Source organism: Arvicanthis niloticus, chromosome 1 (assembly GCF_011762505.2).
Source record: "Arvicanthis niloticus isolate mArvNil1 chromosome 1, mArvNil1.pat.X, whole genome shotgun sequence".
NCBI classification, from domain to species: domain Eukaryota; kingdom Metazoa; phylum Chordata; class Mammalia; order Rodentia; family Muridae; genus Arvicanthis; species Arvicanthis niloticus.
In genome coordinates, this window is record NC_047658.1 from 89036466 (window position 1) to 89052684 (window position 16219).

Consider the following 16219-nt stretch of genomic DNA (forward strand, 5'->3'; position numbering starts at 1 on the left):
TAGCCTTGAAACATAGAAATCTGTGGAATGTTATTATTCCTGTTTTCTATGTCCAGGAGAAGATTTTAAAAGTAATCAGGCATGGATGTGGCAATCCTAAGGATTTATGGATCTATTAAAGGAAAATGCACATTCATAGGAGAAATGCTTCTGAATAAGGGCCAGGCTGAAGAACAGGGACTTTATTTTATAGTATAGAGAGAAGCACTGAGGTTTGTAGGGAAAAAGTGATGTCACCAGAATTGTGAGTGAAGAACTGTGAGCAGTGTGTAAAACACATAGGAAGGACAGAGTTATAGAGACTCAGAAATCAAAAGACTGCAACTGCATAAATCTGAACAATAAGAGAAAAACATTTAGTGGCAAGGTGACAGCAAGCAGGAGAAACACACAAGAAATCCATGGAAAATCCAAGTCAACTTGACCAAGTGGCTACCTAGATTAGAGTGACAAAAAGGAATGCCCAAGATGACACTGAAGTTTTGAGTCTGGGATTCTAGAAGGAAAAGGGGAAGGAAATCAGTTAGCATTAGGAGAAAACAGAGAAGGCTGGACTGGAAACCTCAGTCGATTTCCACCTACAGAGCCCAAGCAGGATGCCCAAGGCAAATGCCATGTTTCATTACCACAGAGGCCCAACTCTGAATCTAGAACGGTTTGGTAATTTGGGATAGTCCCTAAGTTCCACCTTTGGTGCTTAGGAAAACCCAAGACTAGGTATATATCGCCCTTGCCACCCCTGCTCCATCTTAGGTCTTCACGCCTCTCCATCCCCATTGCTATAATTCTGTCCTAAGCCAGTAGTAGCCTCTATGATGCCCACAAACTTGCAACTTTTCATCTGCTAACCACCCAGCAGCTGAAATGTTCACTTCTGAACATGTATTTGGCAACTGCAACTTCTATTCAAAGCTCTTCACTAAAACCTGACTCTGCCCACAAGGGTTTGCTTGAACAGCTGTTCTCTACCCACCTCAGCTCCCACCACTAGAGTGTTATCCCACTGCCCTGCTTCAGCCTCTTCAGGTCCCAGGCTCAGCATAACTGCTTCCTCTGTCACATGAAGTCACAGTCCTGCTTCTCCTCATCTAGCAAACATCTGCTCATTTTTCAGGCACAAACTCTCTTAAATCCAGGCCACAAAGACTCACTAAGGCTCAGCTCTCATTAATCTCTCTCACAATGGGGCTGTACAAGACATTCTTTACCTCAAGTAATAGATAGACTTTTTGGGAAAGTGACTCATAAAGCAGTGTAACAAAAACACATGTTTGCTTCTACGTATGACTGACTCATCTCCCCAACTATATAACAACTCCTTGTAGCAGGACAACACTGCTTATAACATTAAGTAGAAATACAATTCTACCTCTTTCACAAAGGATCACTTTACAATCCTAAAGTAAGCATACTAAAATGTAAGCAAAACATTTACAAGTCTAAAGCAAACCCTCAAGAACGAAGTGAAGCATGTGCATAAAATACAGTGTTCAAGACTTAAAGGATCACAGGATACCCAAAGTTTCCTTTAGAAAACATGACCATGGATAGGGTCAGTCAAACATGTATGGACCTATTCAGACAGCATAAGTGGGTGAATCCAAAAGAGCCAACCAAGAACCCACACAAGCCACCAAGAGGAGTCAAGAGAAACAAGGTCTCGCTAGCTTTTTCCAGTGACAGGATTTTCTCACCTGGCGGAATCTCTTGAGGTGTATAATAAGCACATCAGGCAGAGTCCACAGGCTTAATGTGATGCTCCCCTGCTGCAGCTGCTTGCAGTGTGGGCACCGCCAGGCATCATCTGGAGCAAGCTGGAAACAAGGAACAGGACTTCCATTAGGCCTCACATAATGAAAGCCTTTGTCATGGCATTCAGCTGGACTACTTTCTTGCCAGGGCCTGGTATCACCTCAGCATCTCTCTGAAAACTGCACAGAAGGGCAGCCAATTGGATAACACAATCACAAGTAGCACCTGGCTGGTGTGGACACTGGATGAGTGCTAAACAAACCTCTCTCAAAGAAGAATGACTAAATGCCCTTTTACAGATGCACCCCAAGCCCAGCATTGCCCCAAACTATAACTTATCACCTTTGCATCAATATGGACTTTCTTGGTCTAGGCCATCTTACTTACTATCATACTATTGCCCACCAAGGTGGAACACAGGGGACTATCCCAGGACCCAGATCCCTCCCATCTTCTTCTTCCTTTCACCCCACCTCCCTCCATTTCTGAGCCTGTCTCTTCTCCACATTAACCTCGCTGCACTCCAAGGTCTTACTCACTCTTAGCCACACTTCCTGTGTCCTAACCCTTCTCTCCTCTAGCAGCACTGAACTGCTCCATGCAGTCTTCCCCCATATGCTCTTAATAAGCATTTCCAAACATCAGTCCAATAAATACTCTATAGCCAAATATAGCATCTCTAAATGGGAAAGTTGGAGAACATGTCAACTTAGAGGTGTCAAATGCATGAAAAGCCCAGTCTAGAAAGACAACATCCAACCTGGGATCACACATGGGATGAATGAAGTAAGGAAAGCCTGGAAATAGTAGACAATTCCCACCAGAATGAAAGAGAAAATGTCAAAGTCAGAATCGTTCGGAAAATGTCTATTTTAAGAGAAATACCCAACCGTAGAAGCCACCAGGTTCTAAAGATGCAGCTATAAAACTAGAAACCAGAAACATTCCCTTTAGGTAAAGCAAGAAAAAGTGATGAGAAATATAGTCATTAGTGCCATGCACCATAAGATGCTCAAATGGAGCCTGAGCAGAGGCCACTGAGAACCTCAGAGACCAGCATCCACACTTCAAACCAGATAAACAAGGAAAGCCTTTGGGGGACAAAAAGGCTACCAACAGCAAATTTGGGTCAAATAAAGGAGAAAGACCATGTTGGTAACTTAAAATGGGAAGCACAATTAATGAGATCTGCTTTCATGATGATGCAACTCAATCATGCTCACAGAAAAGATTGGGAGACAAAAGGGCAGATACTTAGGTAAATAGGAGTAATCAGAAAGTCAGATGAGGGCTGGAGAGATGGCTCAGTGGTTAAGAGCACTGACTGCTGTTCCAGAGGTCCTGAGTTCAATTCCCAGCAACCGCATGGTGGCTCACAACCATCTGTAATGGGATCTGATGCCCTCTTCTGCTGTGTTTTTGAAGAAAGCGACAGTGTACTCATAAATAAAATAAATAAATCATAAATAAATATATAATATTGCAGAGCTATAAGCTTACATTAAGGTGAAATAAATATTAAAAAAAAAAAAGAAAGTCAGATGAAAGGGACCCAAACTATCACCTAGTAAGCCCACCTATCATGTGGCATATCAATACTCCCCTTATGTAGCTATACTGTCTCACACTTGTATCAAAAGGTTTCTGTCCATTTAATCCTAATATATTATGTGAATATAATATATTCATGAAATGTAGTATTAATGTCATAATATCTAATCACTGATAGTTTCTAAGACATTTCTCTGGTTTCTGTACTGACTATAAACTGCTGGAAAGTTTCTAGGCCTTGTGTGATTGCACTCTGAGAATTCTTGGCCTATGAAGTCTTCCTGGCAATGAAGGCACTTGCACTACAGGAATACAGACTTCCAGTCAGTCTTCTACAAAGGTCTTCCTCATGGCAAGACAAGATCACTCTCTTTGGCATTTCCAACCTTTAGATTATGTTCCTTGTATTTGTCAGTGTTCTCTAGAGTCATAGAACTTATGGAATGTCTCTCTATATTGAGGGAATTTATTGTGATGACTTACAGTCTGTAGTCCAACTAACCCAAGAATGGGCAGCTGTGAATGGGAAGTCCAAGAATCTAGTAGTTGCTCAGTCCCATGAGAATAGTTGTTTCAGCTGGTCTTCTGTAGAAGTGGGTTCCAACACATGTACTGGCTAGTAAGTGCAAACAGGCAAAGAGAAGTGATTCTTACTTCTTCCAAAGTCCTTATGTAGGCCTCCAGCAGAAGGTGTGGCCCAGGTTAAAGGTGAATACCACCATGCCTGGATCTGGAATTTGCTTTGTCCCAGGCTGACCTTAAACTCACAGATCTCCTTGACTCCTGAGATTAAAGGCATATACTACCTTGCCAGGGCCCAAGCTTTTCAGGGCCACTAGGCCTCAAGATCTCCATGCCAAGATCCAGGTCAGAAACTTGTGTCTTCCAGCTGAAAGAGCTGGATCACAGGTGAACCCTCCAATTCTGGATTGTAGTTCATTCCAGATGTAGTCAAGTTGACAACCAGGAATAGCCATTACATTCCTTACATAAAATTAACCAACACCTCATTCACAGGACAATCCAAGTGTCCCCAGTTAACTATCAGATCCCCATCCCCTCAATGCCTCCTTTATCAAAATCTTGGTGCCTCATGACTTCAGATGTACCATCCCCATCCTCTCTGTCTCACCTGTGTCCTATGTGTTGTCCTCTCATTAACAGTACACATCTGAGGTGATGGAGAGAGCAGCACCAGCACCATCACAGTTCTAGCAATGTTTCTAAAGCCTCCACGGACAGAACAGTGGCTCACACCCACATGATGCTGTTCATCTGTACTGAGCCTGAAGACAGCTGGACCCCAAACAACTGTCACACAACCGTTAAGTTCCACCTCCTCCTCTATATCTCTACTGTTATTTTTGGTCCCACACTGAACTTCCCAAGTACTACATACACACTCTAGTACATATTTATTGAGCACATCCTATGGGCCAAGCACCTCTCTCAGATAGAAGGATATTTAGTGAGAGATAGATGAGTCACAGCTCTAACTGGGTCTCAAACTATCCTAACTCTCTCCCTTAGCTCTTGTGCTCCTGCCACACTGGTTACACTTGTTTCAACCATGCCAAGCTTCTTCCTATCCTAGAACCTTGTACACTTGTTTTCTTGCTCTCTGGTGCCAACAACCTGAAAGCAGAACCACTATTTTGATCCCTAAGTTGTCAGACTGCCTTGTGCAGGACCCAACACACTATAGGTACTTGACAAACCTTTAAGAGAATGAGCCTCTAGAGCAACCTCTCTTGCCATCACAAACTCCTCAATCCAGGGCAGCGAGTTGTTTTGCAGATCCAATGCTGCCATTGGCATCTGCTAACCCCTAAGCTGTGTATTGGTTCCAAACATCTCTCAAGTCAATTTTTAAACACAAATAATGAAAAAGACAGGATGAACCAAAAGTTTTCAATCAACTAGTTCCAAAGCCAACTGGCTGCTTTATAATTAAGCTAAAAATCGATAAACATAAGTCTTTTGATAAACTATTTTTGAAGGAACTTGCTACAAACAGGTTAGGGGAGAGAACTCAGTGAATCTAAAAATTATTTCCCAATATTTGAAGAAAATTACTATTTGTTGTAGTGTGAACAGAGGCCCTATTCCAGGCTAATTTCAGTTCCTATCAGACCTGAATGAGTGCCAGGACTTATGTAGGTAAAGTCCTCATAACAGAAGGCACTCTGGCAGCTGGAACAATCATTCATTTTAAATCAAGTAGAAGAATAGAAAAAAGAAGTTTTAAAGTCTTTCTAATCCTAAGGTACCTAATTCCGTGTGTACAAGAGCAAAGGGTGAACTAATGGTCAAAATTAAGATCCTGCTATGGCTTGATATAAGTGCTCCCCAAAGGCTTAGGCACTCAATATTTGGTCCCTATCTGGTAACACTGTTTTTGTAGGTACTGAAAACCTTGGGAAGGATCTGGCTGGAGGGAGTAGGTCACCCACCATAGAACTTCGGGGGTATCTTTTTCCTGGCCCCTTCCTATCTTTTGTTGTTGTTGTTGTTGTTGTTTCTCTACAACCCTGAGGCAAGTAGCCTTCTCCTCTACATACTCCCCATCTCCAGGATATTCTATCTCCTGGCAGACCCAGAATCAACAGAACAAAGGACTATGGCCTGAAACCAGGAACTAAAATAGATCTTTCCCTCTTAAGTTGTTTATCTTGAGTATATCAAGTGTTCTGTCACAGCTATAGAAAGTCAAACTAACACAGATCATGAACAGCAACAGAAGACTGGATGAACTCTACAAATACGGTCAAGACCTCTCATAGGCCTAGGCCCCACAGAGATTTATCTATCCATCTACCTGTCCATTCAACATTTAAATATTTACTGAATCCCTACTCTATGTAAACCACTGTGCCAAATGGTCCAGCACACTATTCTATGTGTGCTGTTCTGTACTGGAACCACAGTCAGTAAAGCATTTGAGATGGAGTTTACACAACTAAGAAACTTAATTTTTCATTTTATCTTAATTACTCAATTTAAATTTGATTTAGAAACTAACACCTGTGATTATGGTACATGTGTCCTAAGTTAAGAAAAGCTGGGTTGTGTTAGCAGCCATGCCTGTAATCCCAGCACCCAGGAGGGAGAGGGAGAGGACTGCCTTGAGCTTGAGACCATGCTGGTTTACACAGCAAGTTTTAAAGCAGCTAGGACTACATGATGAGACCCTATCTCAAAAACATAAAACAAAACAAAACAAACAAACAAAAAAAAAAACTGAGAAAAGTTTTCATTACTAAGGAAAAATTATTTAAGAATTTCAAATTGAAATGAACAAAAACCATGTCATTAAAAAGAAAACAAATAATTACAAAGGTTTATTTCTAGAGCACTCTGATAGTTTGTATATGCTTGGGCCAAGGAGTGGCACTATTAGGAGGTGTGGCCTTGTTGGAGTAGGTGTGTCACTGTGGGTATGAACTTTAATACCCTAGTCTTAGCTGCCTGGAGGAGAGAATTCTGCTACCAGCCTTCAGATGAAAATGGAGTACTCTCAGCTCCTCCTGCACCATGCCTGCCTGGATGTTGCCATGTTCCTGCCTTGATGATAATGGACTGAACCTCTGAACCTATAAGCCAGCCCCAATTAAATGTTGTCCTTATAAGAGTTGCCTTGGTCATGGTATCTGTTCACAGCAGTAAAACCCTAACTAAGACACACTTCAAATACTCAAAAATTTAAGTCACTCCTTGTAATAGTTCTAAAAGAACTAACACTAAAAATGTCCACTTAACTGTGTGGAACCTGTAGAAATGCAAATCCCTGGGGCAGAATGAGTCACCTCACTGTCATCCTGCAGGCCCTGCATCTTACCCGTTCCTCTTTGGTGTAGAGTTGGAAACACTGTGATAAAGTGCAGGTTTGTGGTTGATGATGCTGCTCCTTCTGCAGACGGACACTCTCTGCATCAGGGATATACTCATCTTCTGTGTTTACAAACAAGCTGCAATTCAGGGGAAAGCAGCTTTCAGAGGATGTCTTATAAAAACATCCACAGACACAACAATGGCTTTTTAAAGTAGCTATAAATTCATAACCCAATAGATCAATTCAAAGAATATGGTCATTCAACTCTTCTACATTCCAAAATGTTCTTGGAAATGTCTCCATCTGCAAAGTTATTTCAAAAGTTGACTCTGGAGTTAGCTTTTTTCAACTGTCCATATTATGCTCATAGTTTTAAATTATTATATGTACATGTATCCATGTGGGTATGCACATGTGAGTATAAGTCCCCAAGGGGGTCAGGTGTCAGATCTCCTGAAGGTGGAGTTACAGGCTGTTAGCCACTTGACACAGGTGCTAGAAATTGAACTTGGTTCCTCTGCAAGAGTAGTATGTGCTCTTAACTAGAACTACCTCTCAGTCAGTGATGCCTAAATCATTCATTCTTATCCATGGTATCTAAGGACATGTATTTGATGCAGGCTTACCAGTTTACAGCCATACAATCCTGAACACACCTGATCCTCTCTGATATAAGTCTACAAGAGCTGATGATCCTATAACAAAAAATTCAAAGTAGACTAACCTACATGATAGTTAATGAACATATGACTTTCCCCTCAGCAGCAATAAGTTTTCTAAAGTTTTGAGCCTTGGACAGAAGAAGTGGTGAAAGAATAATAAATTGCTTCAATAAAGTATTAAAGCACACTTAAGATATTCAGTTAATGGTAAGACTTGTATGCTCCAGTTAAATAGAAATATCTACATGCTGTTAAAATGGCAATAAAGTTGGAAGGAGGGAGGGAGGGAGGGAGGGAGAGAAAGAGAGCACAGTAACTTACAAATCTTTTGTCTCCTTGTCCCACTCTACTACCAGTTTCACATGAGCCGTGCCGCCTGGGCCACAGGACTTTAATGCTCTAAAGAATGAGAGTGGAGCCACATATTATTTCTAAACAAAAGAATTTACTTAAATATGATTATATTCTATCTAGAATCTTGTATTTATAGGAAATCTTTATAGTTTCCCATCAGAAAGTCTTTAATGAGACCAATGTAGCCTGATTTCCTAACTAGTTTACAAGCAGAATGAAAAATCATAAAACATGCAATACAGAAATAAGAGTAGAAGAAATTTAGTATCACCGTACAGGTTTGCTTGTACACTCTCAGATTTTATGTATTATCTTTCCAACTTCTGTCCAGTGTCTGACCACACAGTAGATGCAGTTTCTTATGAACAGTCTACTGTCCCACTTGCTCAACCCCACCCCAATATGCCAAACTTATGCCCATGTCAATTCCCCTGTGCCTTCCTTCTCCATAAATGCACACTAGCCAACTCATTGGTTATCATCATTTTAAGACACTCATCATTAATGGTTAATATAATTCATCTTTTATCTTTTGCATATGGTGTAAAAGTTTAGATTATTTATTTCACCTACTTTCATGCCTAAAACCAAACAAAAGTATGTTGTTTAAAAAAAATGAGGGGGTGGGGTAAGACAGGATCTCATACACCACAGGTCTCACTCAAATCACTATATTGCCAAGAACAGCCTTCAAATTCTGACCCTCCTGTTCTGGAATTATAGGCATGTATCATCACGTGGAGCTATGTGCTTTTCAACAGTATGTGTTGAAAAGAATCATCACAATAAAAACAGTACAATTTTTTCCTATTTATGTAGTTACATATGGATAGTCTATAGACATATATCTGCTAGTACGATAGACAGTATAAAGGTAATAGAATAATAATATGTGTAAAAGCACAGGAGTAGCAAAGTAAAACAATTAATTCCATCAGAGGAGTAGGAGCAATAAAGGTTTTCTTAATAAAGAAATTATGGACAACAGAAAAGATCCATGCAAAGTACATAAAAGACAATGTTAAGTGTTCAAGCACTCATCAGTACAATGAAGACAAAGACAGGTTTGCTGTAATAGAGAAAGGACTAGCAGCGTTACCTTCTAGACCACAAGTTACCAGGTAAAAGTAATGACTATGATTATGAAATGCCCAGAACATTAGCCTGAAACACTTCAATCTTGGTGAATTAAGAGTGTAATTTCTTTATTTATATTTATGTATACATGCATATGTATATATATATATATATATATATATATATATATATATATACACATACATATCTCTATATATGTATATATACATATATTTATACACACACCACACATATGTAAATGTATATGTGTATATGTACATGTGTGTATGTATATATACCCCCCACCTCCGTTCCTAACATGAGCTACTCTAATTTCAAGGAAGAGCAGAAAATACTTCTGTGCTGGCTAGTTTTATGTCAACTTGACATAAACTAGAGTCACTGGAAAGAAGGGAGCCTCAGTTGAGAAAATGCCTCTATAAGACTGGGCTGTAAGCAAGCTTGTAGAGCCTTTTCTTAAATTAGTGATTGATGTGGGAGAGCTGAGGCCACTGTGGGTGGGACCACCCTGGACAGGTGGTCCTGAGTTGTGTAAGAAAGCAGGCTGACAAAGCCATGAAGAGCAAGCCAGTAAGCAGCAGTCCTCATGGCCTATGCATCAGCTCCTGCCTCCAGGTTCCTGGCCTATTAGTTCCTGTCCTGACTTCCTTAAATGATGAACATAATTTGGAAGTATAAGACCTCCCAACTTATTTCTGGTCATGGTGTTTCATCACAATAATAGTAACCCTGACTAGGACAACTTTGTACCTACTATGAATCAAAAGTAAAACAAGTTCTTAATTTCTATGTGAGCTTAAAGAGCTTGAGACACTTATATGGAAATCATAGCAGACATTACTTTAAGTGGCACATGTAAGGTTCTTGAAAGTGGTTTTGTGTTTGTCTATTACCTTTCTACTGTTGGGTGGCACAAGGGCTGTTCTTCCTGAGGCAGCAAGTAAGTTATTCCCACAACACTGACCACACGCAAACTGAATGGGCACACCTGTATCAAATGTCAAATGAGAGTTAGGCTAGACTTAGTCAAGGGCATGTTTCCAAGTAGCATTTTCAAAACAGATCATAGGAGCAGCAAACAGCTCACCTTGCAAAAAACTTTTCCACTTTGAATACATGGTGCTCAAAAGCAACTTATTTATCTAGTATATAAGCATGCTGCTTTCACCGGACACTGATTTAATGGTTTGCTATGAATACCTTAACACAGCAATAGTAATTTTTTTAAATTACAGAAGTTCTATAGTGTCTTCAAGCGGATCATATGGACTAGATTGGCCCCATAAGGGAACACAGAGCAATTCAAGGGAAACTTCTGCAGTGGCAACTCCTTTCAGAAACTGGAGATAACTTCTCAGTTTTAAAAATCCCAACAAAAGCAATTTTACTGCACTAACTGCTGCTTCTGAATAAAAATCCTGCTCTACTGGGATATCAAAGTGCTTACAAACCTGGATGTTGACAGTAGGCCTCAAGAAATACTTCATCTTCTCCAGGATCTCTTTCTGTAGAAGGTCCCATGCTACTGTCTTCTCTAGGTGCAGGACAAAGGGCAGTCCAAATCTACAACACAAATAACAGGGTCACCTTAAAATACACCAATTCCCTTAGAGTTGCAATCTCCCAGTCTTGGTCTTTTTGGATTAGATCACAATCTAACTGGTTTTAGCACAGTTCTCAAACAGAAAAAAAAAAAAAAAACCTAACAATGGTAACTCTCAGAAAGAGACAATAAGGTCAAAAGAACTGCCTAGATCTCTCAGGTGAACAAATGGTTTCTGTGGAGCAACAAGGAGGCAGAGACAGTGAACAAGAGGCATCAAAGTGGACAGGAGTGTGAGCAACTGTGCACATCAAGACAGAAAATGTCAGGAACAGGTAAGGCTAGAGGGTCCAAGAAGCAGGCAGCCACACTCTGGTACTGACAAGAGAGGCATTGGCAAGCAAGTTAAACTTGAAGACAACTCCTAACTAGGGTAGAAGCCAGCAGGGCTCTGCCAGATTCCTATACCACATAAAACCAGACACAGTTCTGTAGTTCTCAGCCTCAGCTACATATGAAACCATCAAAGAAACATCAAAAATGACTGTTGCCCAGGCCAGCTCCAGAGATTCTGGTCAAGTCTGCAATGTGATCTAGCACTGAGGCTTTTCTGAGGAGGCCCCAGGTAGTTCTAATACACAGTTAAAAGTTAAAGACTGTTCTGGCTTCAACTTTACTCATGCCCTAGTTGTTCAAACCTATGCACTGATACCTGAATGTCTCCTCTACACATCCAGATCAGTTGCAGACCGCACTCCCTCAGCATGGAATTCCCTCTCCACCTTTCTGTACTCTCTCCTGCTCATCTACATGATACCCTCATTTCCCACAAACCACAGCACTAGCCACTGGTTATAAACACTGCCTGACTTTCCATTTGCTTCCATGTGTTGGCTAGGTTTATGTCAACTTGATACAAGCTAGAGTCATTTTGGAAGAAGGAAATTCAATTGAGAAAATGTCCCCATCACATTGGCCTGAGGAACATTTTCTTGATTAATGAGTGATGTGGGAAGGTCCAGCTCATTATGGTCCTGAGCTGGTGGTCCTAGATAGGTGCCATAAGAAAGCAGGTTCAGCAAGCCATGGTGAGCAAGTCAGTAAGCAGCATGCCTCCATGGCTTCTACTCCAGACCCTGACTCTAGGTTCTTGCCCTGGCTTCCCTCAGTGACAAAATATAACGAGAGTTGTGTGATGAAATAAACCCTTCAGTCCCCAAGTTGCTCATGGTCATGGTGGTTTACCACAGCAATAGAAACCCTAAGACAGCAACAGACTGATGGAGAGAAAGAAATTTACTTACCCTCGTGGCCTAAACACCCAATAAGTAGAAAACAGAAGCTGCTGAATCAGTCAATCAATGCAATAATGAGAAATCTAGCTAAAAGATGAACTCTGATGAAGACTCAGACTGATGCAGAGTTGTAAAAAAATACGAAAAAAAAATCATTCCTAATGACCATCTAGTGGTTTACTCACCGAACACTGAAGCCATTTGCCTGAAAGCCCCCATGGATCAAATAGTTTCCTATCCCAAGGTAATGACTCTGTTCTTAAGAGCCTGGTGCCACAAAAGGGTTTTCATAGCTATCAATGCAATGAAAATATCATGAGCTCCCTTCCACTTTGTACCTTAACCACATCATACTTTTAATCTGCACTGGGGCCTCCTCTATACAAGGCCTCTCCTCAGAGGCTACCACAGCTTACTCCTTCTCCTTGGGGCACCGTCCTGTTCGGGTTCACATGCAGACTCAGAGCCTTTACTCATTCACACCCTACCATTTTAGTCAGTATCATGTCTTCAACATGGTGACTACTACTTGAGGTTAAATATATTTACTTGTTTGGGGTTAGCCTGTCCTAACTAGGATACCAGCTTTGTGAAAACAGGGAACCTGTCTATATCCTCAGGGACTGTAAGCATCAGCATTTTTGTTGATACCATTAGTACAGGTGGCATCTTTTATGTTTATATTACCACCCAAGGAACTTATCTCAAAGTGAAATTAATGGCTAGTTGACTAGTTTAAAACACACACACACACAAACACCAAAACCCAAGTCCTTCTCCTGAAACACATTCATCTGTTATCAGGTGACACTTCTGTGATGAAGCTACTCTGAAAGATATTCTATAGTTCCCATAAATTCTTAAAGAGGGCAGCAGAGAAATTTGAGAGAAATTTTTGACTCCCAACTTTCTGACTTACAATGCTGAATGAATGATGGTACCACTTGCCAAGACAGGAAATACTGAAGAGAAAGATAATGAGTTCAGTTTGGGACATAAGTCTGAGGAGCATGTACCATCCAAACAGACACAGTAAGATATAAAGTTTTAAGATACAGGTTCAGAATTCTAAGAATAGCCTTACACAGAATATAAGCTCTCAAAAGCTACCTAAGTCTTAAAACATGTGTCTCTTATTCAGAATCTAACAGATTTTGTAGTCTTTCCCTTCCCAATCCAACAAACTCAATCCACTTATACAAAGATTCCTTCTGAATATCAGAACCAAAAACTAACATGCCTGTACTTCCAGCATTTGGGAACTGAGGTTGGTGAATCGGGAGTTCATGGGTAGCCTGTAATACACAGGGAGTCCCTACCTCTAAACAACAAAATTCCCATTAAAAGCAGATTTTTCATCCCTGCTTTCAAAAAAGACTTTAAAGCATTTAGCTCAAAAATGTCAGTACTTATTGGGAAATAACTGGTTCTTACCTTTTCCCTTGCTGCCCAGTGCAGGCCCGGTTACAGACAAGCAGAACAATCTTGTCGCTTGCCACTCTGGTGGGCAAGTCTACTCGCCCTTGTTTTGCTGCTGTTGGTGCTGGAGAAGACAGTCTATGATGATCCAAACCAAATTTCAAGTGGTTTAGATTGTTATTTAAGTGAATGCCTGGAACAAAATAAGAACAGCTCGACTTAGCTCCTCAAGATTCTTCTCATTCATTCAGTACAAAGAATAAAAATATAATTTTAAAAAAACTGTCATTTATAATTTAAACTACAATTTACAATAGGGACACTCTCTAAGATCACTCATCGACAGACTAGGTATCAGCATTCACTATTTCCTTTAAAGTAGGCTTCCCTATCTTTTAAAACTGGAAATCAGAACTCTCTAAGTCAGACATGGTTTTGAAGAACCAGTTTACTAGAATGACCCACAAATACAATCTAAAGTTAGATCCAGTAAACTAGTAATCAAATGCATTCCAGAAGCAATACAAGGTTTCACTAGTTCACAGGTTGTCCCTGATTATTATAAACAAGAGATAAAACTATATTTACTAATCAAGAACTGTTGTGAGAACATAGCTAGAACAGATCAACCCATATTAGCAAGAACAAAAATGCCTAACAGACAGCACAAATCTTCAGTGTCTTACAGCAGAACTTCCTGTTATTTAGGGCCATCCAGCTCTCCAATGCTATCACAAGGCTCTGTAGCTAATCAATGGCAATATCTGTTAATTCCTTTCAAAAGTATGTCACCTAATGAAATTCACCCCTCATAGGGAGAAAAGGTTTTTCTGCCAATAACACTAATAACAGTAACACTAGAAGAAAAACATAGAACAGCTTACAGACAAGCATTCACAGCAGAGTTCTGGCAATACCTAAGCAGCCAGCATTATAAGGCTTGCTGTTAAGATGCAGTAGCATTATAACAATTTGAGTGACAAATACATAGCTAATATCAAAATAAATTTCAGATAGTTATAACCGTTTTAAACTGTGATGTGAAAAAATAAAAGATAACAGAAATCAAATCTGAAACAACAAATTACCTCATTCCTGAGGTTCTTGGCAAAGTAAGTGTGGGAAGTGAACACAATTCCTAGTGAGATAATGGGATCTGTTCAACAGCAGTGGACAAAGGTCCACTCTTCAAATCACAGCCCTGTGTCCCTAGCCAATGAGAGCTGGGGACAGAGAGCTATCCTCTCTAATTCACAGCTGTCATTCACAGGGTCTTTAGATCTTAGACTAACACATATTTGCAAATGATGTACCTTCCAACAGAGACATGCTCTAGACAGAGTATGACGTTAGGACATGAAGTTCATTAATGCATAGGAACTCAGTGTATAAAATAATCCTTAAACAATCATGGAGCAGAGACAGAACTGAGGAAATTTTCAGTTGAAAAATCACTAACTAGACTCTTGCTGCACATTAGAAATGACTAGGTATAAAAAGATGGAAGCATAAGCAGCAGTGCACACTCAAGGAACTAAGGCTTCACTAGAGGAAACAGTCACTGGGAACATGCTGCTACTCACTTACTTGTCTGTCTATCTTTGTTGGTATCTGATTCTGTCCAAATGTATTTTTTATTTAGTTACAAAAGAAGTTAGAACTATTCTTTCAGTTATGTATTTTTTATTTTTAATAATTATTTTGAGATTTCTCTGTCTTTGTCTGAAATTTATTTATATTTTTATTTATTATTGCGCACAGGAGTAAAAATTCCTGTGGCAGTAAGATGGACACAGAAAAACAACAAAAAGAGAATAAAGTATGGAGCTGATTTATTAGAGATGATGATATAAAAAGAAAAAAATCTACTTGGCTGAATGGGAAGAAGGTCATCTAAGGATGCAAGTGCAGATTCATGCCCAAATTAGAAGAACTCAAATAAAAAGGTTGTTATTAACACTTAAAAAAAGAAATTAGCCTTGTTCTCTGAGTAATGTGAGGAAGGACATCTTTACAATGTGTTCAGTAGTTTCCAAGAAATTAGGAAAAGGAACAGAACAGAGATATTAAAACCCAAACACACACACACACACACACACACACACACAACTAGAGAATTGAAGTGGGTTAAAGTAAACTTGTAAAAATAGGGAGAAAAGCTGGTGAGATGGACCTCTACATAATGTGAAGGCACATAAGAAACTGTGTATAACAGGCAGGTGAAGAGTCAAATGCTCAATACATAGAAATCAGATTTGGTGTTCAGAAGGATCACTAGGAGCAATAAAATAGATTTTATTGAAAACAAAGTAAAGATAATAAAATCTAAAAATCACAGCAGTATGTGCACTTAATCATAATTTTTTAAATTGTATACTATCGTATAACACATCGATGCCCACAGTGGTCAAATCTGTAAACTCAGGTGTATTATAGAACATGACCATTTACCTCTTTGACTGAGAATTCCTTCAGGCCTAAATATTTCTGGAGTCTCAAAGGCAAAAATGCAATCACTTTCATGAACTGTCTCCAGGTCATCTGTGTCACTAAAGGAACGATGGAACCCATCATAGTACATTTCCGTTAACACGATCTAAAAAATGAGGAAAATGTGAATAGTTGTGTCACTGGAAATTAATATAAAATGATCTTCTACTCCTATGCTGACCTTCAGAAACCATCATGTTGAAAATGTTCAGTGAGGGCTATT

The 16219-nt window shown here is 39.8% G+C and overlaps 1 protein-coding gene across 1 annotated transcript in view; it reads right to left on the reverse strand.

Annotated features, from left to right (window-relative positions):
- The window catches only part of Usp31 (ubiquitin specific peptidase 31), a 66390-nt gene that overhangs the window by 19398 nt on the left and 30773 nt on the right, over positions 1-16219 (reverse strand). Inside the window, exons 6-12 of the mRNA XM_034493301.2 lie at positions 15958-16102; positions 13522-13699; positions 10701-10812; positions 10143-10237; positions 8119-8196; positions 7142-7271; positions 1695-1814 (exon numbers count right to left, since the gene is read on the reverse strand). Coding sequence (XP_034349192.1) covers positions 1695-1814; positions 7142-7271; positions 8119-8196; positions 10143-10237; positions 10701-10812; positions 13522-13699; positions 15958-16102 — 858 coding nt within the window. The remainder of the gene's footprint in view (positions 1-1694; positions 1815-7141; positions 7272-8118; positions 8197-10142; positions 10238-10700; positions 10813-13521; positions 13700-15957; positions 16103-16219) is intronic.